Consider the following 18,964-nt stretch of genomic DNA (forward strand, 5'->3'; position numbering starts at 1 on the left):
GTCCCCTGCATTGGCAGGCAGATTCTTAACTACTGAGCCACCAGGGAAGCCCACAAAACAAGTTTTTAAGTTTTTAGATAGTAAGACTTCCCTGTAGAACATTTGGGTTCTCTGGCTTGCTCAAGGAGGATATACTCCCCAAATCATTTTCTTTTAATATCTTGTATGGTTACCTAGCAAGTACGTTCATACTTTTTGTTTCTCCATGTGCACAGCCTGTCTGGAAGGAATTTGAGTGTGTGATGATTTTTTCAAATTATTTTTAACAGGAACTTCCTGGAGGCAGGAGGCTACAAACACAAATACGTGAATATATATTCTTCATTCTTCCTTCACTACGTAAAGAGAGCAGATCAAATGCAGCCAAGGACGCCCCCTGGGAAGGAGCTGGAGGCTGGTGGATGTTTAGGGCCAGTCTAGCGCCCAATAGAAAAACAGGCTACACACATGAACAGACTGCAGAAAAGGAAATCCATCGTTAATGATATGAAAAGACAGTCAACCTCAGATATAACAAAAGACAATTAAACCATACTGACACCCATCTTCCACCTCTCAAGGCAAAACCCTCAAAGTTTGACAATACACTCAGTTAGGAAGTGTATCTGTCAGCTGCTGCTACATAACAACCAGCCATGACGTCTCATGGATGGGACAGTTGAAATTTATTTCATTCCTGAATAAGCCAGGGCAGCTCTGCTTAAGACTCCTGGGGCTGCCTCAGGTCCGACTCTCACCGAGGGGCTGTGGGTCAGTGGGGAGGCTCAGGCCGATGGCAGTGGCCACCTGGGGAAAGCTGTCCTCGGGTAGAGGTCAGGGGTTCCCAGGCAGGCAACAGGTGAGAAACAGGTGAGGCCCTTCTGGCCCAGTGGGCACCGTGCTCACACCCTCAGCCCCCATCCCAGCATCTGAGAGCTAGGGACACACTCCACCGTCAGTGGTGAGAACTCCTCCGAGCTCTGCCACGGGGACAAGGGGAGATTGAGTGCAGTGGTACAGCCGCTCGGGAGGGCGACACCCCAGGACTCAGCGGTCCCCCCACCCCGAGAGCCTTGTGCAAGATGCACGCAAGGTGGAGAGACACAGCAGACGCCAAGGGCACACACGACCCCGTTTACCCAAATGTCAGCCCACGGGGAAAACTGAGCCTTTGCGTGGGGAGTGTGCCCTTGTGCCGGATGGCCTACGGGAAGCCAGAGTGCGGTCACCGTGGAGCAGGGCCGTTGGGGTCAGGGGTCAGGGTGAGAAGGGGTCTGTGACGGGAGAAGGCCGATCAGGACGTGCAGCTTCCTGAACGTATCTTCTATTTCACAATGAAATGGTGAAGGAAACACGGAGAAAGGACAAGTGAATAAAGTAAGCAGGAGTCTCTAAAATAAAAGCTGATGTGAAAGGGCTCCGGGCCATGGCCTCCAGGCTAGCGTGTTAACTAGAACAGAAGTCAGCATTTGATCTGCCCTCTTAACGCAGTCAAGCAAGAATGAAGAGTATATGTGCACTGTGTTTGTGTTTGCATGAACACTGAATGGGCACAAAGAGGGAATTCAGTGATCTCCTGAAGAGGTTACGCAAAGGCTGCTGGGGACCAGGTGGTGGGGACTCTCTGCACAGCCCTGGTTTTTGAACTACGTGATGCGTTGCCTATTTTAAAAGAACAGGTTGGGGCCCTCCTGCAGCTCCTGGTGTCTCCTGGCCCTCCTCAAGTAACGCCGACGCTCGCACGCTTACAGCTCCAAGCCTCAAGGATGCTGCCCTACTGGGGCAACACGGCTGCCTGCCCGGGCCTCTCCCACGATCCCCGCAGGGCCCCACACACACCTCTCGCCCCCCAGGATCCCTCGTCCCTCCCTCGGGCATCATTGGCTCTGCAGCACCTGGACCAGGTCGGTTGCCCCCAGCCCAGGGGGCTCTCCACCGCACCCCCACCTCCCTCACTGCCCAGGCCCTGCAGGGACCCTCCTGGGACCCCCACCACTGGGCCTCAGCCCCTGAGCTTCCACTGAGGGAAGTCGGTGCCCAGTGCCCAGGACCCCCCTCCCAGAGCCCAGGTCCAACGCTTTGAGCTCTCCCGCCAGGACGTGGGACCCGGCCGCATGTCAGCAGCACCTCCCCAGGAACTCCCGGCCCTCTGCCTGTCCTCACCTCGGCAGGTCCCCGCCCATCAGGCAGCGCGGCCTTCACCCCTCCATGTGACGGGCTCTTTCCCCCAGGACTCCAGGTGCTCTGGGACCCTGTGTCACCTTGGGCTGCACCTCCATTTCCCCCCACCTGCCTCCCCACACTGGCACCTCACGGGGTCCCCGTCCCAGCCGCTCGGCTCAGCCCTCCCCCCGCCCGCCCACTGATCCCCTGCATGCACCCCACAGGCATCAGTGTGTCCTCACTTTACTGGAGGCCCCAGGTGACAGAAGGTGACACCACGAACCCAGACACACCTGCCCCTCACACCCTCCCCTCTCTGGGCCCCATGGGATGTGTCTGGAAGGGCCTCAAGGGGAAGCAGGGTCCAGTGAGGTCCCCCGCCCGGCCATCACTCCCGCCGGGCCTCCAGCTGGTCCAGCACCAGTGCCGCCTGGGTCTTGGCTTCCTGCAGGAGGCCGGAGATGCGCTGGCGGACCTGACAGACACAGGGGGCCCGTCACCACCCCAAGCCCGCCACCAACCCCGCTGGCCCCACCTCCCCGCCACCTCCCTGGGCTGTCCACTCTGGGTGACCCCAAGCCCCTGACCTAGGGGTCCCCAGCTCCTCGTGGGTCTCTTGGTGGTGATGGGAGGGGCCCCTCTGTCTTTCCTGAGATTTGGGGCCAGCCAGCCCCCACCCTCCCGGTCTCCCCACTTTAGCCATGACTGCCAAGGACAGGGCTGTGTCCTTGAGGCCTTAAGGGCCAGAGCTCAAGCGGCCTGTCCATTATCTCAATGCTTCCATGGTGGACAGGGCCTTCCCTGATGGCCAAGCCCAGCCCAGCTGGAGAGGCAGGTGGGGACAGGCTGACGCTCGAAAAGGCCGTGGCCCTCCCATTCCAAGCCGCGAAATCACTTTTTAAAGATCGTCACAAAATCACAGAGACACATGGGCAGTGGCCAGGGCTGGGAATGGGGGTGACTGTGGGGCATCCTTTGGAGTGATGAGAATGTCCCAGACCTTGATAGAGGTGGCGGTCTCGCAACCCCGTAAGTGTGCTTAACGCCACTGAATTGTATCATCTCACACAGTGAGCTGCACGTTTTGTGAATTTTCCTCCAATAAACAGTAACAAGGAAATGATCACAAACGCTGAAGTGGGAGCACGGCTTAGGCTGCAGCCTGTTCTTTGAGACCCTGTGCTGTCAGCGCTACAGCCCAGCCCACCTGGGAGAGACCCCAGCCCTGGCCAGAGCCCCCCGGGAGGGGACTAGGGGGTGCCGGCATGCCCCCAGGCCACCTGCCTCCACAGAGGTGCTGAAAGGCGGCCCCGGCCGTCCCCGACGCCTGCGTTCTGCCGGCCAGGCCTCGTCCACCCGCAGGAGCTAGAGGAATTACTTATCTGATGGACACTTCCCTCCCTTGAGGACCTGCTGGCCAGGTGCCCTGGGCCCCAGGTCTGGGAGCCACGGCCCGAGGGCAGCCTCCAGTGCCCTCGGCAGGCCCGGCCCACACCCCTGCCCACCTGGTCCTTAAACGCGTCATCGGTGACATCCTTCAGGTTGATGAGCACATTAAAATACGCGCCAAACACACCCGTCTCCAGGGCCTTCACCGCCACCTACAACAGCCAAGGGGCAGGGCCCTCGTCGGTACCGGGGGGCAGCAGGGCCTTGCCCTGCCCATTCCTCAGCCCAGGGGCACGGCCTGGGGGCCTCACGCCTCATTCGTGAAGACGGCAAACTGACCAGCCCAAGGGTTCCCTCCAGGCGGCAGGGCCGGCCCTCTCCCCACAGAGAGAAGCAGCTCGGCCTGGCCCCCTCCAGAGGCGGATATAACAACCAGCCCAAGGAAACGAGGCTCCTCCCCTCAGGATGGGCTGCGGACACGCAGAGCCGGCCCTGACGTTCCTGGTCCCCGAGCCTCTGCGCACGGCATGGGCTGCGGACAGGGGTGCCTGTGCACATCTGCAAGCCCCTGGGTTTTCTGGAAGAGGGGCGGTGGGAAGGAGGGAAGGGACGGGGTCTGGGGGATGGTTAGGGGTGGCCTCTGGAGACACACTCGAGTTTCTGCTTCTCTCTGCCGCACAACCTTGCACAAGAACTTAATGGGTGACGGAGCCGGCCCTGCGGGCTGAGACTGACCGAAACGCCCTGTGAGCGCTTGTGCCTGCCCGGCTTGGTGAAAAGCTGTGATGCCCAGTGCCCCCCGCACGTCGCCCCCGTAGCGGGGCTCCACAGCGTACCTGCAGGTCCGACCGGCAAGCCAGGTTCGCGCACAGGGCCAGCTCCTGCAGCGCCGGCCACAGCGAGGTCACCAACTCCGCCAGCGCCAGGGGCACGGCCACCGCCCGCCTCAGCCCCTCCTGCAGGGCAGCCGCGCGTCTGGAAGCAAGAGGGTCAGTGGTTAGAGCCCGGGGCGCCCAGACACTGCTGGACTCACCTGATGGCTCCGCTCTGAGCAGACAGAACCAGGGTGGGGACCACAGGGAAACTGTTCTTCAATCACAACACACACCAGTGGGGGACTGACTGGTACCAGGGCCTCCTGAGGCGTCCGGATGTCCGCAGCCACCACTGCACTCACCTGTCCTTGTCCTCAGGTGTGTTCTTGGGCAGCTTCGTTGCTTTCTGCCGGAGCAAACACAGAAACACGCGGGTGACTGACTGTGATGAGGGGACACGGGAGCCTGGGGCAGGGAGGGGCTTCACGCAGGGCCCACACCACCCCCGAGGTCGGTTCCGTGGATTAGAGCCCTGGGCCCCTAACAGAGGAGGGCAGGCGACCCGGAGCAAGGCCCCGTGTGGTCAGCACTGGAGGCTGGAGAGGAGGGTGGAGGGGAGCGGATTCTCCAGCCACAGGCCTCCCAGCCTCCAGGCAAGGCAACCGCACAACCCCCGAAGTCCAGGTGTACCGGTTCAGGCCGTGTCCGCGCATCCCCGAGGGGCCACACAACCCAGGCCTCCCCTGAGGAGCCCTCAGCCCATGTGTCGCTCACCTCGCCGCTGCCGGGCAGGCCTCCCCCATCCCGCACCCCGTGCTGTGAGCACCCGTCCAGCCCCGCTCGCTCACACCAGCACCCTAGGCCTGCGTGCCGGGTCCAAAGGCGTAGCCGGTGGGGAACGTGCCCTGCTGGTTTTGTAGGTTTCACCAAATCTCCGCCCAAAGCCGTTAACAGTCAGCTGGTCCATCAACGCTGCGTGAGCGTAAAGGATCCCTGGACCCGACCCGAACCGGATTCGATCAGCATCCTGACCCGACCAGAACCAGATTCTGTGACCATCCTGGACCCGACCTGAACCGGGTTCTGTCACCATCCTGACGTGCCCTAGTCTCCCTGGGCGCCCCTCCGGCCTCCTGTCTCCTGTGACACGTGTCTCTCTTCCGTGTGGACCCACAGCAGCTCCTCCCGAACACGGGAACCTGCTGACTCTGCCGCAGACCCAGGTCAGGGGGGGGGTGGGGGGGCAGGAGGGTCTCCACTGGGCAGAACTTTGCTTGTTTTAGTCGTCTGACTTTCACGTGGCCACGTCTGTGCCTGGCTGAGGGGGGCTGCCCACCCTCAGGGCTGCAGTTTGATTTATTCTCTGACTCACTGTGAGGTTTGTTTGCTGACTCCACCTAGAGATCGCTCATGTGTTCGGTGCAAGATAAGGATGTTTTCTTAGTTTTGTTCAAAAGTCTGTCTTCCTGCTGCTCACTGGGGACATAGACCAGTGCAGCGTCTACCACACTCACACGTGTGTGTGTGTGATTGCCGGTCGGGTGTGTCTTCAGTCTAACCATTTATGTTAGGTTTTCTCTAAACCACACCTCTTTGCTGACTACTTTTCTTTTTCCTTCCTGCCTTTGGATCAGATTTTCATTTTCCTACTGCCCCCCCCAGTTGTTTTATATTTGTCTTATTTCTGATCTCTAGTGGTCAGAATGTTTAATATCTGTCTTTAATTACGTGTTATTACTCATATGCACGCTGATGCCTCTACTCAAGCCCCTCTCAGTGTCTGAAGTGTCTCAGACCACAGGTAGCTAGAGGTATCCTGAGAGAAGTTCAATAATTCTGGCCTGGGGAGGCCGTTTAAACTACGACACAACACCAAGGAAAGAGCAAAAGAAAGACTGAATATTCGACGACGTAAAAACACAAGGCTCTTAGGGTCAGAAACCAGCACAAGCAAAGTTGAAAGTCAAACAAGCTGAGACTCCCTGGCTTATGAAAAGGCCTAGGCAGCACCACGCAGAACAGAGAAGAAAAGGACACCTCACTTTCCTGAGAAGGAAATAAAACCGCTGCAGAAAGTATGAAAACGCTCCTCCCCCTGCCCCGCCCACGTGAGACGCTTGCACCTGGGCAGCACCAAGAGACGCACGTGACCACCAGGTCCGGTGGCTGCGGTGTCGGGGCAGACGGCGGGAGGGCCACTCCAGGGCTCGATCCACACAACCTCTGCAAGGGCCACTGGGCAGCACCCTCCACGTGGGAAACACACCCGCCCTGGGGGGAAAGCCCGTCCCCGAGTCGCTCCTACAGCCCGTCCACCGAGTGCTCAGTGACGGAGGCCAGCTGTCCACACTGCCTGTCCCAGGTGCTGACTGGACCTGGCCAGAATCCCCAACAGGGCTGGTCCAAGGCCTCCACCCCAGGCGACCCCAGAACACCGGGCCACTGAGCCGGGGATGTCCCTGCTCCAGGAGGACGTAAGGTGAAATATGCAAGCTGCAACTGGACATCTGCCTGACGCCATTTGCGTAAGAAAGGAGGAGAAAGGGGAGACCCAGTTCTGCCCAAATGCACACAAACATCTCAGGGAGACGTACGCACTGGGGCTGCACCTGCTTGGGCAGGGGGACAACACACCAGCTGCCCTCTGCCCCTGTGAACTCTGAACCCCTGAAGCTTTCGCCCATTTTAAAAAGCAAATGAATGAAATTAAAACGTAAAAGAGCATAGGGGAAAGGTGATCAGTCTCTGTACCCCGCCCCCGGGGACCCAGCTTCTGTCGCAGGGTCACCTCCTCCCGCAATGCGACATCCTAGACTGTCCCCGTGCGGATGCGGCACTCACGTCGGGGCGCCCAGCCCAGCAGCCCCCGAGGTCGCCTGGCCCAGGTCCTCCTGCCCCGTCCCCCACCCACCCCCGAGGCGGCTCTGGATGCCTGCTGTCTGTCGGGAGCTCATTCCTTCCCAGGCGTGTCTTCCTACCCCCGTGGGGTACGAGCGCCCTCATTGCCGCCTCTCTCGGGTCCTCTCTGCTGTATCTGCCCTCAGACACGCCTGGGGCTTCTTGACCTTGAATTCGGACCTCGACCTTCCTGCAAGTTCCCCATCCCCCGCCCGGTCTGATGGACGTCCCTCCTCCACTGCCCCCTGGATGGGCACTGCCTGGATGCAGCCGCCCACGTCCTGTGCTGCTGAAAGTGCCCGGCCCCCCGGGGGCCCTTTGTGTCTCATGGCTGAACATCTTCTCTGATCTCTGAGACCATGACCCACAGCGTTTCTTCTGTGAAGATTCCTGTTCCCGCCCTTCCCGGGATGGGAGCTCTTCCCTGGGGACTTTGTTTTCCTCCGGCATCTGCAGGTCTGCGCGTCACCCATCAGCGGGACTCAGGGACGTGGGCAGGGGGACGCTGAGCCTGGCTGACCCTCAGGACAGGTGCCCTTCTTGCCCCTCCCCCAGCCTGCAGAGACCCCGACCTGGAGTCACGCCTGCACCACACCCGCCGAGCTTGGCCCTGCACGAGCGGGGGGGGGGGGGGGGGGGGCAGGGGGGGGGTGTGGGGGGTGGGGGGAGGGGAGTGCCCAAGAAGGGCTAGACCACTGTCTCCTCCCTCCAGCCCCCAGGGTCTACAGACAACTGTGCTCGTGGCAGCCCCTCCCCCTCCCCCTGTGACCCTGACCCACTTTTCTCTCGTCCGGACCCCGTACTATCCACCGACCCCACTCTCCCTCGGGGCTGCCTCTGCGGGGCTGGTGATGGAGGCCCGTCTGCACACTCACCAGGTAGGCCTCAAAGGCCCGGGCGTCGGCGTCCACCATCGCGGTCAGCTCAGTCAAGGCCGTGTGGAAGGGTGGGACCAGGCGCCGCACGGTCGCATCCAGGTGTTCGAACTGGCGCCGCCCGTAGGTCATGAGGCCGGCCATGGAGGCCAGCGCGGCACCCTGGGGAGAGTGCCCTGTGCGTGGGACCAGCCCCAGGCTGGGCGACGCCCCCAAGCCCGGCCGTCCCCCCCGCATCCTGGCCCAGGCCCCACTCACCATGGCTGCACTGGCTGCGGCCACGGAACCGCCCCCTGGGGCTGCCGAGCGGGCGCCCACCTCACGGACAAAGGTGCGCAGGGGCTGGTCAACCAGGCTCTGTTCTGGGCTGACCTCGGGGACCAGGTACCTGCAGGAGTGGGGCTGGGAGTGAGGGTCTGCATCGTGCAGGGGCGGGGACAGGGTCCTGGGTCGTTGCAGCCAGGCCGTAAGGGTGGGGTTGGCCAGGCCGGGGGCCCCTCATTCGCACCAGTGTGTGGGGGGCAAGGATGTGGGTCCAATATGCAGAGTGGCTGCCCCGGGGAGGGGCTGTGACCAGCCAGGAGCTGCGTGAGGACAGAGTGGGACCTTGTCGGGACCCCACCGGGCCCCCCAGCAAGCTCCCAGCCCCACGCCTGGCGACAGAGCAGAGCTCTGGAGGACTGAGGGGGTCTCCACGCAGGGGCAGGGGGCGGGGGCTGCTCACTCGATGATCCGCTCCTTGGGGTTGAAGGGGGACAGGGAGTCCAGGCCCAGCCGGTTCACCACCTGGAAGAGGGGCCGGTGAGTGGAGTCCCCTTGACCGGTAGGTCCCACCCCTGCCGCCCGCGGGGCACCCCGCCCTGGTGGGGAGCCTGCAGGGGCACAGCTGCCACACCCCATGCCCACCAGCAGCCCTGCCGGCTGAAGGCCTCGCCGAAAGCAGGTACCCTACCTGGGCTCCGGACACACCACCCACCCACCGTGCTGCTCCAGGGAGACCAAGGCCCGTGGTGACCCCATCCTGCCCCCACAAGAGCCTGTGCTAGAAAGGGACCAAGAAAACTGCCTCTTTGGACAGGATTCCAGCTCCTCGGGTGTCAGGGTCTCTCTGGTTCTTAAAGGCTGGGAGCTGCGTGGTCTGCCCAAATGTGAGACTTGATATGTGAGGAAAAGTGAATTTTACCCCAATTCAACGTTAAGTTGGAAATATCCCCATTTTGGAGTAGAATTCTTTCCACCAAAAACCACTCAGGACACTTTATAATGCTCGATGCCGTCACACAGTTCCAACCCCTCTGAGCCACACAGGTGATATGTTCCACACAAAACAGAAAATGACAAGTGCAGCTTGAGGGAAACGAAGCAGCAGGTCCCAGGGGATGGTCATGAGGTCTCCCTGAGGATGTGGAAATGGGGCCGAGAGCGCCCGAGAGCTGGCGGTAGAGCCAGCAAGCAGCCCGCCTGCCGCAGAAAACCTCAGGGTGAGGAACAGAACTGTCAGAATGGAACTCAGCACCCGGCAAAGCTGGCAGAAAGTAAAGGAAACCATTCACAGCCAGAAGTGACCAGAAATGCCCAGAAAGACCTCCTCTCCCAGAAGCTGGGTCCACCCTGGAGACATCTGAGACCTCTCACGAGTAGGGGTGGTCTCGAGCCCACAAGAGCTGTGTCAGACGGGAGACCCTTGAAAGAGGACATCTCCAAGGATGAATCTGGGAAAAACCGCCCATCACAGGAAATATTGGGATACTTCCCAGTCGCGGCTTTCCGTTTGGTGAAGCACGAAAAAAAATCTTTCCTGGAAATTCTAACCTGACGGGGAGGTGGGCCACCGTTCACACAGAATTCTCTTCCTGTGTGGCGCCAAAGCTCCAAGCAAAAGCCTCGTCTAAAGTGGTCCAAACATCTAACAGAGGCAAATACAAAGTAAACCAGGTGACCAAGAATTACCACAGACGAAACTCTAAAGAACAGGCACTCACAATCAAAAATCACAAAGCACGTGAAGAAGCACCACCATTAGAACCAGCAGACACAACAGTTTGCAAAATCAGACCTTCAAAGACCGCAGACCTCAGCACTTTCAGATAAAAGATATAAAATAATATGTTTTAAAAGACATAGAGGGGCTTCCCTGGTGGCGCAGTGGTTGAGAATCTGCCTGCCAATGCAGGGGACACGGGTTCGAGCCCTGGTCTGGGAAGATCCCACATGCCACGGAGCGACTGGGCCCGTGAGCCACAACTACTGAGCCTGTGTGTCTGGAGCCTGTGCTCCGCAACAAGAGAGGCCACGACAGTGAGAGGCCCGTGCACGGCGATGAAGAGTGGCCCCCGCTCGCCGCAACTAGAGAAAGCCCTCGCACAGAAACGAAGACCCTACACAGCCAAAAATAAATAAATAAATAAATGAATTAATTTAAAAAAAAAAAAAAAAAAAAAAAAAAAAAAAAAAAAGACATAGAGGGCTTCCCTGGTGGCGCAGTGGCTGAGAGTCCGCCTGCCGATGCAGGGGACACAGGTTCATGACCCGGTCCGGGACGATCCCGCATGCCGTGGAGCGGCTGGGCCCGTGAGCCATGGCCGCTGAGCCTGCGCGTCCGGAGCCTGTGCTCCGCAACGGGAGGGGCCACAACAGTGAGAGGTCCGTGTACCGCAAAAAAAAAAAAAAAAAAAAAAGACAGTAGAGAGAGTCAAACACATTAATAAGGAATAAATAAATGTGGGAGAGGTGAAAGCTTCTTAGAGAAAAAGGATGAAGTTAGAAAATTCTCCATGCTCCTAATACTTGCGGCTGGAATTTTAAGAGGAACAGGTCATTTACACATTCTTAAACTACCTCCCCAGGGAGTTCTTATTGACAACAAAAGGAAAACAGAAACACTGCAGTGATGACCCTGGGTCAGGGATACCAGCTCGACCAGAGGACCCAGGTAACGCCCTGAGGGGGGCACTCTGTCACTTCTGTGCTACTCCTGCCAGAAACGCACAAGCGCACCCAGCCCTGAGACAGGTCAGCCCGGCGCCCAGCGAGCCGCGCTTCACAAAGCCACCAGCTGGTGTTCCACAGTCCGTCACGGTCAAGGAAAGACGGGGAGCACTGGGGACCTGATCCAGATTAAAGGCCATAAAAGACAAGCCAGCCGAACCCACTGCTGCTCTGGGGCAGACCATGGACAGGGGGGCACTGATGCGATTTGATTCCGGTCTGCAGATTAGACGCCAGGCTGTACCGTGCTGGATTTCCCGGTTTTGATCATTGCACTGTGATTGTGTAAGAGAACGTCCTTGATCTTAAGAATTACACCCTGAATAAACAAGGGGTAAAGGGCACAGTGTCTTCAATCTACTTTAAAATGTTCCAGAAAAAAATATGATTATGCGTGGAATACAGAAATAGAGTGATACAGCAGATGGGGCAAAATGCAACAATAGGTGAACCTGGAGCGCATAAAAGAGCTCCTGGTACTGTACTCGCACCTCTTCTGCGAGTAGGAAATTACATCAAGATAAAAAGTTACACAAAACTTTGTAACTGCTAGAAAGAGAATAGACCCAGCCATAAACTGCATCAGTGATTGCAAAATGAAGCCTGAGAAAACCACAGTGAATACGGGGGAAAGAAAGTACAAAAAAGGCAGAATATGTGGAAGAAAATGCTACCACAGTGTAACGGGTGTCGGTAAAGTGAAAGGACCAAAAACTGGATCAAAAATACAACGGAAGAAAATATTCCTGAAGCTAAACAAGAATGAACCTGTGAATCACAAGAAACCCTGTTCCAGAGAAAACAATGATGCAGAGCAATCCACAGCAAGACTCTTGTGGCAGAGTCGCTGACTCTCAAGGATAAAGATGGAATTCTTCAAGCGTCCAGGAGAAAGAACCGGCCCCCAGGTTAGGGTTAGCCTTAGACCTCCACACAGGGACATTCATTCCAAAGGTGGTAACAACGTGTTTGCAACGTTCTCAGGAAAAGACTTGTGACCTGAGTTTTTGGTTGTCCTACGGTCTTGCAAAAAGCATAATGTCACAGAAAGACATTCCCAAACCTGCCAGAACCCACAGAATAAAGCCCCTGTGAGCCTTTCTTTAAAAATCTGCTTGTCTGTGAAATCCAGCCAGACAGATGGGAAAGGACAGAGATGCATAGTGACCTCACTTGTGTATAGAACCAAGATTAAACATCTGTGGGTATTTAGTATGTGTGGATATGGTTACAGAAGGTCAATGTTATACGCTGACAATGTAAAAATAACAACAAAGCAATTTAAATCTGGAACAGAGATGACCATTCACACAAGCGCATTAACTTTTTTGTCTCTCTTCACCAGGAGTCAACAGACATTGTCTAATATTGATAAACAGCTAAAGGATTAAATACATTATTTAAACTTAAAAAGTTAAGCACCTAGAACTAATAAATGAATTCAGCAAGGTAGCAGGATACAAAGTCAACACACAAAGGTCAGTGCATTTCTAAACACTAACAGTGAACAACCCGAAAAAGAAATTACAAAAACAATTCCGTTTTCAATAGCATAAAATACTTAGGAATTAATTAACTTAACCAAGGAGGTGAAAGACTACAATGAAAACTACAAAACATGATGAAAGAAGGCAAAGACAAACGAAGGGGAACACAGCCCACGTCCAGGGCTGGAAAGACAGTGCTGTAAGACAGCACCACCACCCAAAGTGGCCTGCGGAGTCAGCGCGAGCCCCATCACAGTCCTGACAACGTCTTTTGCAGAAATAGGAAACCCCATCCCGGACACTGGTGCCAGCTGCACAGCTTTATACACATACACCAGTGGCCAGCGCACTTAAAAATGGTTAAAAGACGACAAACTTTATGTCATGTCTATTTTACCATAATTTAAACAACTGAAAAAATATTTAAGCACCAAAATAACCAGCTCCCTAAAAAATAGCACAAGTCTAAAAACTCAGGAAATAGAGAAGGAAGAAAGACAGCAGTAAATGCTGTGTAGTTACTTTCTCATTCATTTCCTGTGTCTCATGTTATGGGAATGTAGATTCTTTTCTTAAAGTGTATATTATGCTTTCAGATGATTATTTCTTCAAAGCTACACCGCTGAGTATACGCTCTGTTGGCTTCCGCCACCCAGCAAAAGGCAGACCTCCCTCTACCGCACTTCACAGATAGTACATTTCTGACAAATTGAAGGTTTGTGGCAACCCTGCTTCAAGCAAGTCTACTGGCACCATTTTTCCAACAGCATCTGCTCACTTTGTGTCTCTGTGTCACATTTTGGTAATTCTTGCGGTATTTCAAATCCTCCGCCGACACAAAGATCACTACTCTCTGTAAGCTCAGATGACGGTTCGCACTTTTTGGCAATAAAGTACTTTTAAAGTAAGTATGTACACAGCTTTTTTAGACATAATAGTATTGCAAACTTAATAGACTACAGTCTAGTGTAAACATAACTTTTATACACACTAGGACACCAAAGAAATCGTGTGAGTTGCTTTATTACGATATTCGCTTTCTTGCAGGGGCCTAGAACCAAAGCTATGCTATCTCCAAGGTGCCTGTGCTGATAAAAATTAAGTCAAACTGATACATTTGGATAAAGTTTTTTAATTAATAAATCAAAAAATAGAGATAAATATATTGTTATAAGGTAATTACCAGAATCCCTAAAAATAGACTAACTCCTCCATACAGCCCAAAGGAAACCATACTCTCATGCCTAAAACTAGGACAACAGTAAGTCCAGACATACCTGCTAAATTACTAGATACAAAAGGATAAACTCAACTACCAAAAGACAAAAGCTTTCAGAGAGGGCTTCCCTGGTGGCACAGTGGTTAAGAATCCACCTGCCGATGCAGGGGACACGGATTCGAGCCCTGGTCCGGAAGGATCGCACATGCCACAGAGCAACTAAGCCCGTGAGCCACAACTACTGAAGCCCGCGCGCCTAGAGCCCGTGCTCCGCAACAAGAGAAGCCACCGCAATGAGAAGTCCGCGCACCGCAACGAAGAACAGCTCCCGCTCGCCGCAACTAGAGAAAGCCGGCGCCCAGCAACGAAGACCCAACGCGGCCAAAAATAAATAAATAAAACTTTCAGAGAAATCCAATCACGTGTTCATTATAAGAAACGCCCTCAAGACAAAATGACTCCGAGGCCAGAGCAACAGGACTGAGAAGGACGGCCACACCCAGAGCAGGCGGTAGGACCTGGGACCAAAGGAACAACTTTGTGAATAACCCACGGACACTAGATTCACACACCCAAATCCCAACAGGCAGGGAGCGGACGAGGGGCAGGTCCTTCCATCCGCGGGACGCGGCTCCAGGACAGGCACCGGGCCCCGTCCTCTCCGCTGAAGTTTCACAAGACTGAACACATTTTAGGTCACAGAGAAAACCTCAACAGTGTCCCCCAAGTGAAAACAGTGTGATCTCAACTTCCAGGCACAGACAAGAAAACAAAGAAGGAGGAGGCCTGGCCCCGCAGACAGGGCCCCAGGCCCGGGGTGCAGGCGTCCGGAGCCCCCGACCTGCTCCCTGACTCACCCCCAGCCCCACCCACCAGCCGGAGCCGCTGCCCCTCCTCCAGGACGAAGAGGTTCTCCTTCTCGCAGTAGAAGGCGGCCACGTCCAGCAGGGCCTTCAGAGGCACCAGGCCCACCAGCTGCGAGCCCACCACTGGGAGGCTCAGCTCCTGCAGAGGTCAGAGGTCGGAGGTTGGGGATTCAGCGCCCAGGGGGCTGGGCTTGAGAGACAGGGGAAGGGACCCACCCTGCTCACCTGGGCTTCTCTGCAGGTCTCCTCGTAGACCGTGTGCAGCCCTGTGACCTCAAAGTCCAGGAGGTTCATAGACACCTGAGCCAGGTTCTTCTCATCCAGGTACCAGCCGATGCCTTGCACCTTTCTCAGGCGTCCTGGCTGTCAAGGAGAAGGCTTGCCCAGCCCGGCCCCGCCCAGCCTCTCCTGCACCCCACACTGAGAGCCCCTTCCCCCTGCATCCCCCAGCCAGCCAGAGGGCTCCCTTCCACGCCAGACACCTGGACGAGGGGGGCCGTGGCCTGAAGACTGTGCGGTGCAGCCGGGCAGCCGGCTTCAGGCAGGTCTGTTCCTCACTCGCCCATTCTCATCTGAGCTGGGAAAGGGCCTGCCCACCACGGGAAACCAAGGCCCCGAAGGGTCGGTGCCGCGGGGCCTGCCCTGCACAAGCCACAGGCTCAGACCAGGCCGGGCGGCCTGGGCATCCCGCCCACGTCCCTGTCCTGGGGGCGGGTCCCTACCTCCCACCCCTTCCACCCCTTGCCCCAGAGGCCAGCTCCTGGCCCTCACTGCCTGGGGCGACTCAGTCTACCGTTCGGGCTTAGCAGACCCTTCACGTCAGCAGAGCACAGAGAAGGATTCGGGAGTTGCCGTGTTTGTGTATTGTGTTTGCAGACAACTGAGCATTCGGCAGGGAAGCTGGGCTCCCAGGGCCTCAGCTGCCTGGAAGGCCCAGGGCTCTGGGAGTGGGGCCTGACAGGTGGGCAGGGCCTCCTTCACCGGGTGTCTCTGTGTCTGTGTCCAGCTCGAACTTTCTGCAGGAGCGATACTCACACTAGGTGACAGCTATGATGGCAGACTGGGTGGATCAGGGCACCTGGGGGTACCTGGAAGTACCTGAGGCATCTGGAGGTACATGGGGGCACCTAGGGGTACCTGGGGCGCAGAAGCGGCTGTTTTCCTATCAGTGTGTAAATGATGCAGTATTTTAACCACAGCTGCAGCCCTGCAACTTCCGTGGAAAATGTCCTTAAAGACCTGCTCCCCAGCTTCAAACCCTGGAACCCCGACCCTGCCGGTCCCACGTGGCGTGGACCCCGAGGCAGGCTGGTCAGCAGCCCCATGCACGGGGCAGGGCCTGGGCCCTCTCCGGCGGTGGCACGGGTGCCCTCACGGCGACCCCGCGCGCGCCCTCACCTGGCCCGCCCCGCGGCCCTGCTCCCGGAGGTCAAGGGCGATGCGGTGCGCTTGCTCCCTGGTGCTGAGCAGGTTGACGTTGAACGCGATGAGGAACTTCCGCGCCCCCGTGACAGTGGCCCCCCAGCTGGGGACGAAGGAGCTGGGGCCGAAGTCGGGCGCCCACTCAGCCTGCTTGAGCTGTGGGGAGACCAGTGGGTGAGGGAAGGGGGAGGAGGGCCCACCCTGCGGGGTCCGCCCCCAGACCGCCCACTGGGAGGGGACACCGCACCTTCTCAGGCAGGGCCTCGTATTCCCCGGCCCGGATGGCCGGCAGAGAGCGGCGGCTGGCCGTCCGTGCTGCCTCGCCGTAGAGGTACACTGCAAGGGGCCTGGCCGGTCAGGCCCTGGGCCGGCGGGCGCTGCAGGACCCCCATTCCCGCAGCTCCGTCTTGCTGGCAGCGCCCCCATCTCTGAGTCCCGTCAGATGGGTGTGGGTGGTCGCTGATGGGCACTCTGTATGGGCCAGGACCCCTCCTCTGCCCACCCTTACTGCCCCTGCACAGATGCCCCAGAAAAAGCCATTGCCCACCCACAACAGGGTCTGGAAGGATATTCGTGTTTCTCTCCAAAGTGCATTTTCATTGAACGAGCAACACGCCCGCAAATTAAGGAACGAGGAGGAGAGAAAACAAAACTCACCACCAGCTCTGACACCTGCACAGGGCAGGTGACACCCGTCCATCAGCCACATTGCAGGGGGCTGGACCTATGGCCGGGCTCACAGGTCCGCCTGCTGCCCTGTGCTGGGCTTTTCCTTGATTTGGTTAATTCCCCAAAGAGACTGTTTAGGGCTCCCCATCCATCCTGCTCAAGTCCTTTACAGAGCGGCTACTCGGTCCCTGCCTCCCTGACAGCTGGGACCCTGTCCTTGTGGTTTGTCCCATTGCAGGAGAAGCGGGACATATTCCTACCTGTCAAAAACCTGCATGGTAGGGTTTTTGGGTTTTTTTCTTAAAATGCATTTTTAAGGATGCAAGAGCAGAGAGCCTCAAGGGATGGTTGAGGCTGCTGGGAAGTGAAGTGAAGTGAGGAGGGGCCGGCTGGGGGAGCCCCTGGGGTAGGCCGCCCTTCCCCAGGCACGCACCTGGCACACAGAGCTCCTCTGCCAGCCGCTGGCCAAAGGCCTGAGCACAGAGCACGCATTCGTCCATGGTGACGCCCCTCACTGGGATGAAGGGGCACACGTCCAGGGCGCCCATCCGAGGGTGCTCCCCTGCACAGAGATGGGGGCTGAGGAAGCTGGGGCCCAGGTGTGGAGCTCGGGGCAGACCCTGCCCTCCAGCCCGCTGCACACGCACACCCGCACTGACCCCAGGGCCCCGGGAGAAGCAGCCCCCGATTTCTGCGGCATCTCAGGGGTAAACCCCTCCCTCTCCTAAGAGCCGAGAGGATAACTCCGAGCCCTCAGGGAGGGGCGCCGTCACCCGGCTGCCTTACAGAGGGTCCTTCTCAGAACCCGAGTCCCACTGCGGGTCAGATGGCGGCCCCCGCGGCCCCCTCCCCCCAGGCGGTTCCTCTGAGATAAGCCTCCATCTCTCTTCACCAGTTGGGATCTCTTGTGAATTCCCTCCCCCTCTGTGGGCGTCCAGAGAACCTGCCCTTTTGACCAGCTCCCCGTGTGTCCACCGACCTTTGACCCTGCCTCCCAAAGAACGTGTTTGGTTTGTGGGCTGTTGACAGATCGGGCTGTGTCCCCCACCCCCGCCCAGGGCCTGCACAGAGTGCGATCACCTCTCTGCCAGCCACTCCAGGGCCCCCTGAAATGTGGACGGGGTCCAAGGAGCCTCCAGCCAGCACGATGGCCCCATGCCCTTGGCGAGTCCTGCGGGCGAGGCCGGCCGCGTGCACTCGGGCCCTCACCTCTGTGCCTGCCCATGTCGATGAGCTGGTGGGCGACCCGGGCGGCGTTGAGGGCCCCCTCCACCACGTCCTCGGGGCTCCCCACGAAGGTGTAGACGGTGCGATTGGTGGAGGGGCCAGCGTCCACGTCCAGCAGCACGCAGCCTGGGGTCTGCACCACCGCTCGGGAGATGGCGTCGATCACCTGGGGACAAAGCCAGGCCTGCGCCTCGGTCTCCCCACGCGGAAGAGGGGACGGGAGCTGCAGGGGCCGTGCCCGCCCTGCCCCCATTCAGACACGACGCGGGGCGAGGACCTGGGCATATGGGGGCCAGCGCCCGGGCAGCACCCTCCGGGAGAAACCGAGGCAGGAAGCAGAACCCGGGCACAGGGGCTCTCAGGGCCCCGAGGAGGTGACCCACAGGCCAAGGTCACAGAGGGGCAGGGCCCCAGCCCACAGGCCACCTGTATCTGGGGTGGGGGAGTGTGAAGGGCCCGGAAGCTTCTGAGGCAGCAGGAAGGCCTGCCCAGCTCTCTGTGCCTCAGTTTCCTGCAGGTCACGTGGGGATGAGAGCGCCACCCACCTCAGAAGGTGGGAAAGGGAGATGGGGTACCCCCCGGGGACCCTGAAATGGCCCTGGGGGTCAGGCTTCAGGGGCCCTGTTTTCACACAAGAGGCCAAGTGACCCGCCCGGACCCCAGGCCCAGACCTGGGCCAGGACGTGGCTGCCTGCCTGCTGCCACCTTCCTCACCCTTTCCAGAGAAGACAATCCCCCAAACCGCGCACTGAGCCGCAGTCTCCTTGCCCTGAGCCCCCTACACCGCCCCTGCCGCCCCCAGGTGCCTCACCTCCTGGCTCTTCCCCTCTGAGAAGTTGGGGACACATTCCACCAGCTGGGACATGGTCCAGGCCCTGCTGTAGACGCTCCTCACGCCAGCAGAGGTGGGAAGGAGGCCAGCAGGGCCTTTATGCCCTCAGGCGGCGCCCCACCCCAGGGCCAGGCT

At 58.1% G+C, this 18,964-nt stretch overlaps 1 protein-coding gene across 3 annotated transcripts; it reads right to left on the reverse strand.

The window, feature by feature from the left end:
• Positions 1–2,369: 2,369 nt before the first annotated feature.
• FTCD (formimidoyltransferase cyclodeaminase) lies at positions 2,370–18,946 on the reverse strand. Of its 3 annotated transcripts, none has more exons than XM_032629305.1 (14): positions 18,809–18,946; positions 17,980–18,163; positions 17,204–17,332; positions 16,349–16,437; positions 16,078–16,257; positions 14,905–15,042; positions 14,687–14,818; positions 8,844–8,905; positions 8,378–8,507; positions 8,120–8,281; positions 4,709–4,752; positions 4,368–4,506; positions 3,648–3,743; positions 2,370–2,617 (listed from the first exon to the last, which is right to left on the reverse strand). In XM_032629305.1, exons 1-14 carry the CDS (start codon positions 18,860–18,862, stop codon positions 2,531–2,533), a joined length of 1,626 nt encoding a protein of 541 aa, XP_032485196.1. In that variant the 5' UTR covers positions 18,863–18,946; the 3' UTR covers positions 2,370–2,530. The 3 variants fall into 3 exon arrangements, with proteins under 3 accessions (XP_032485196.1, XP_032485197.1, XP_032485195.1); XM_032629306.1 differs by having other exon boundaries at positions 8,438–8,507; positions 17,980–18,181; positions 18,809–18,892; XM_032629304.1 differs by having other exon boundaries at positions 17,980–18,181; positions 18,809–18,892.
• Positions 18,947–18,964: the final 18 nt, after the last annotated feature.

Source organism: Phocoena sinus, chromosome 4, assembly GCF_008692025.1.
Source record: "Phocoena sinus isolate mPhoSin1 chromosome 4, mPhoSin1.pri, whole genome shotgun sequence".
NCBI lineage: Eukaryota > Metazoa > Chordata > Mammalia > Artiodactyla > Phocoenidae > Phocoena > Phocoena sinus.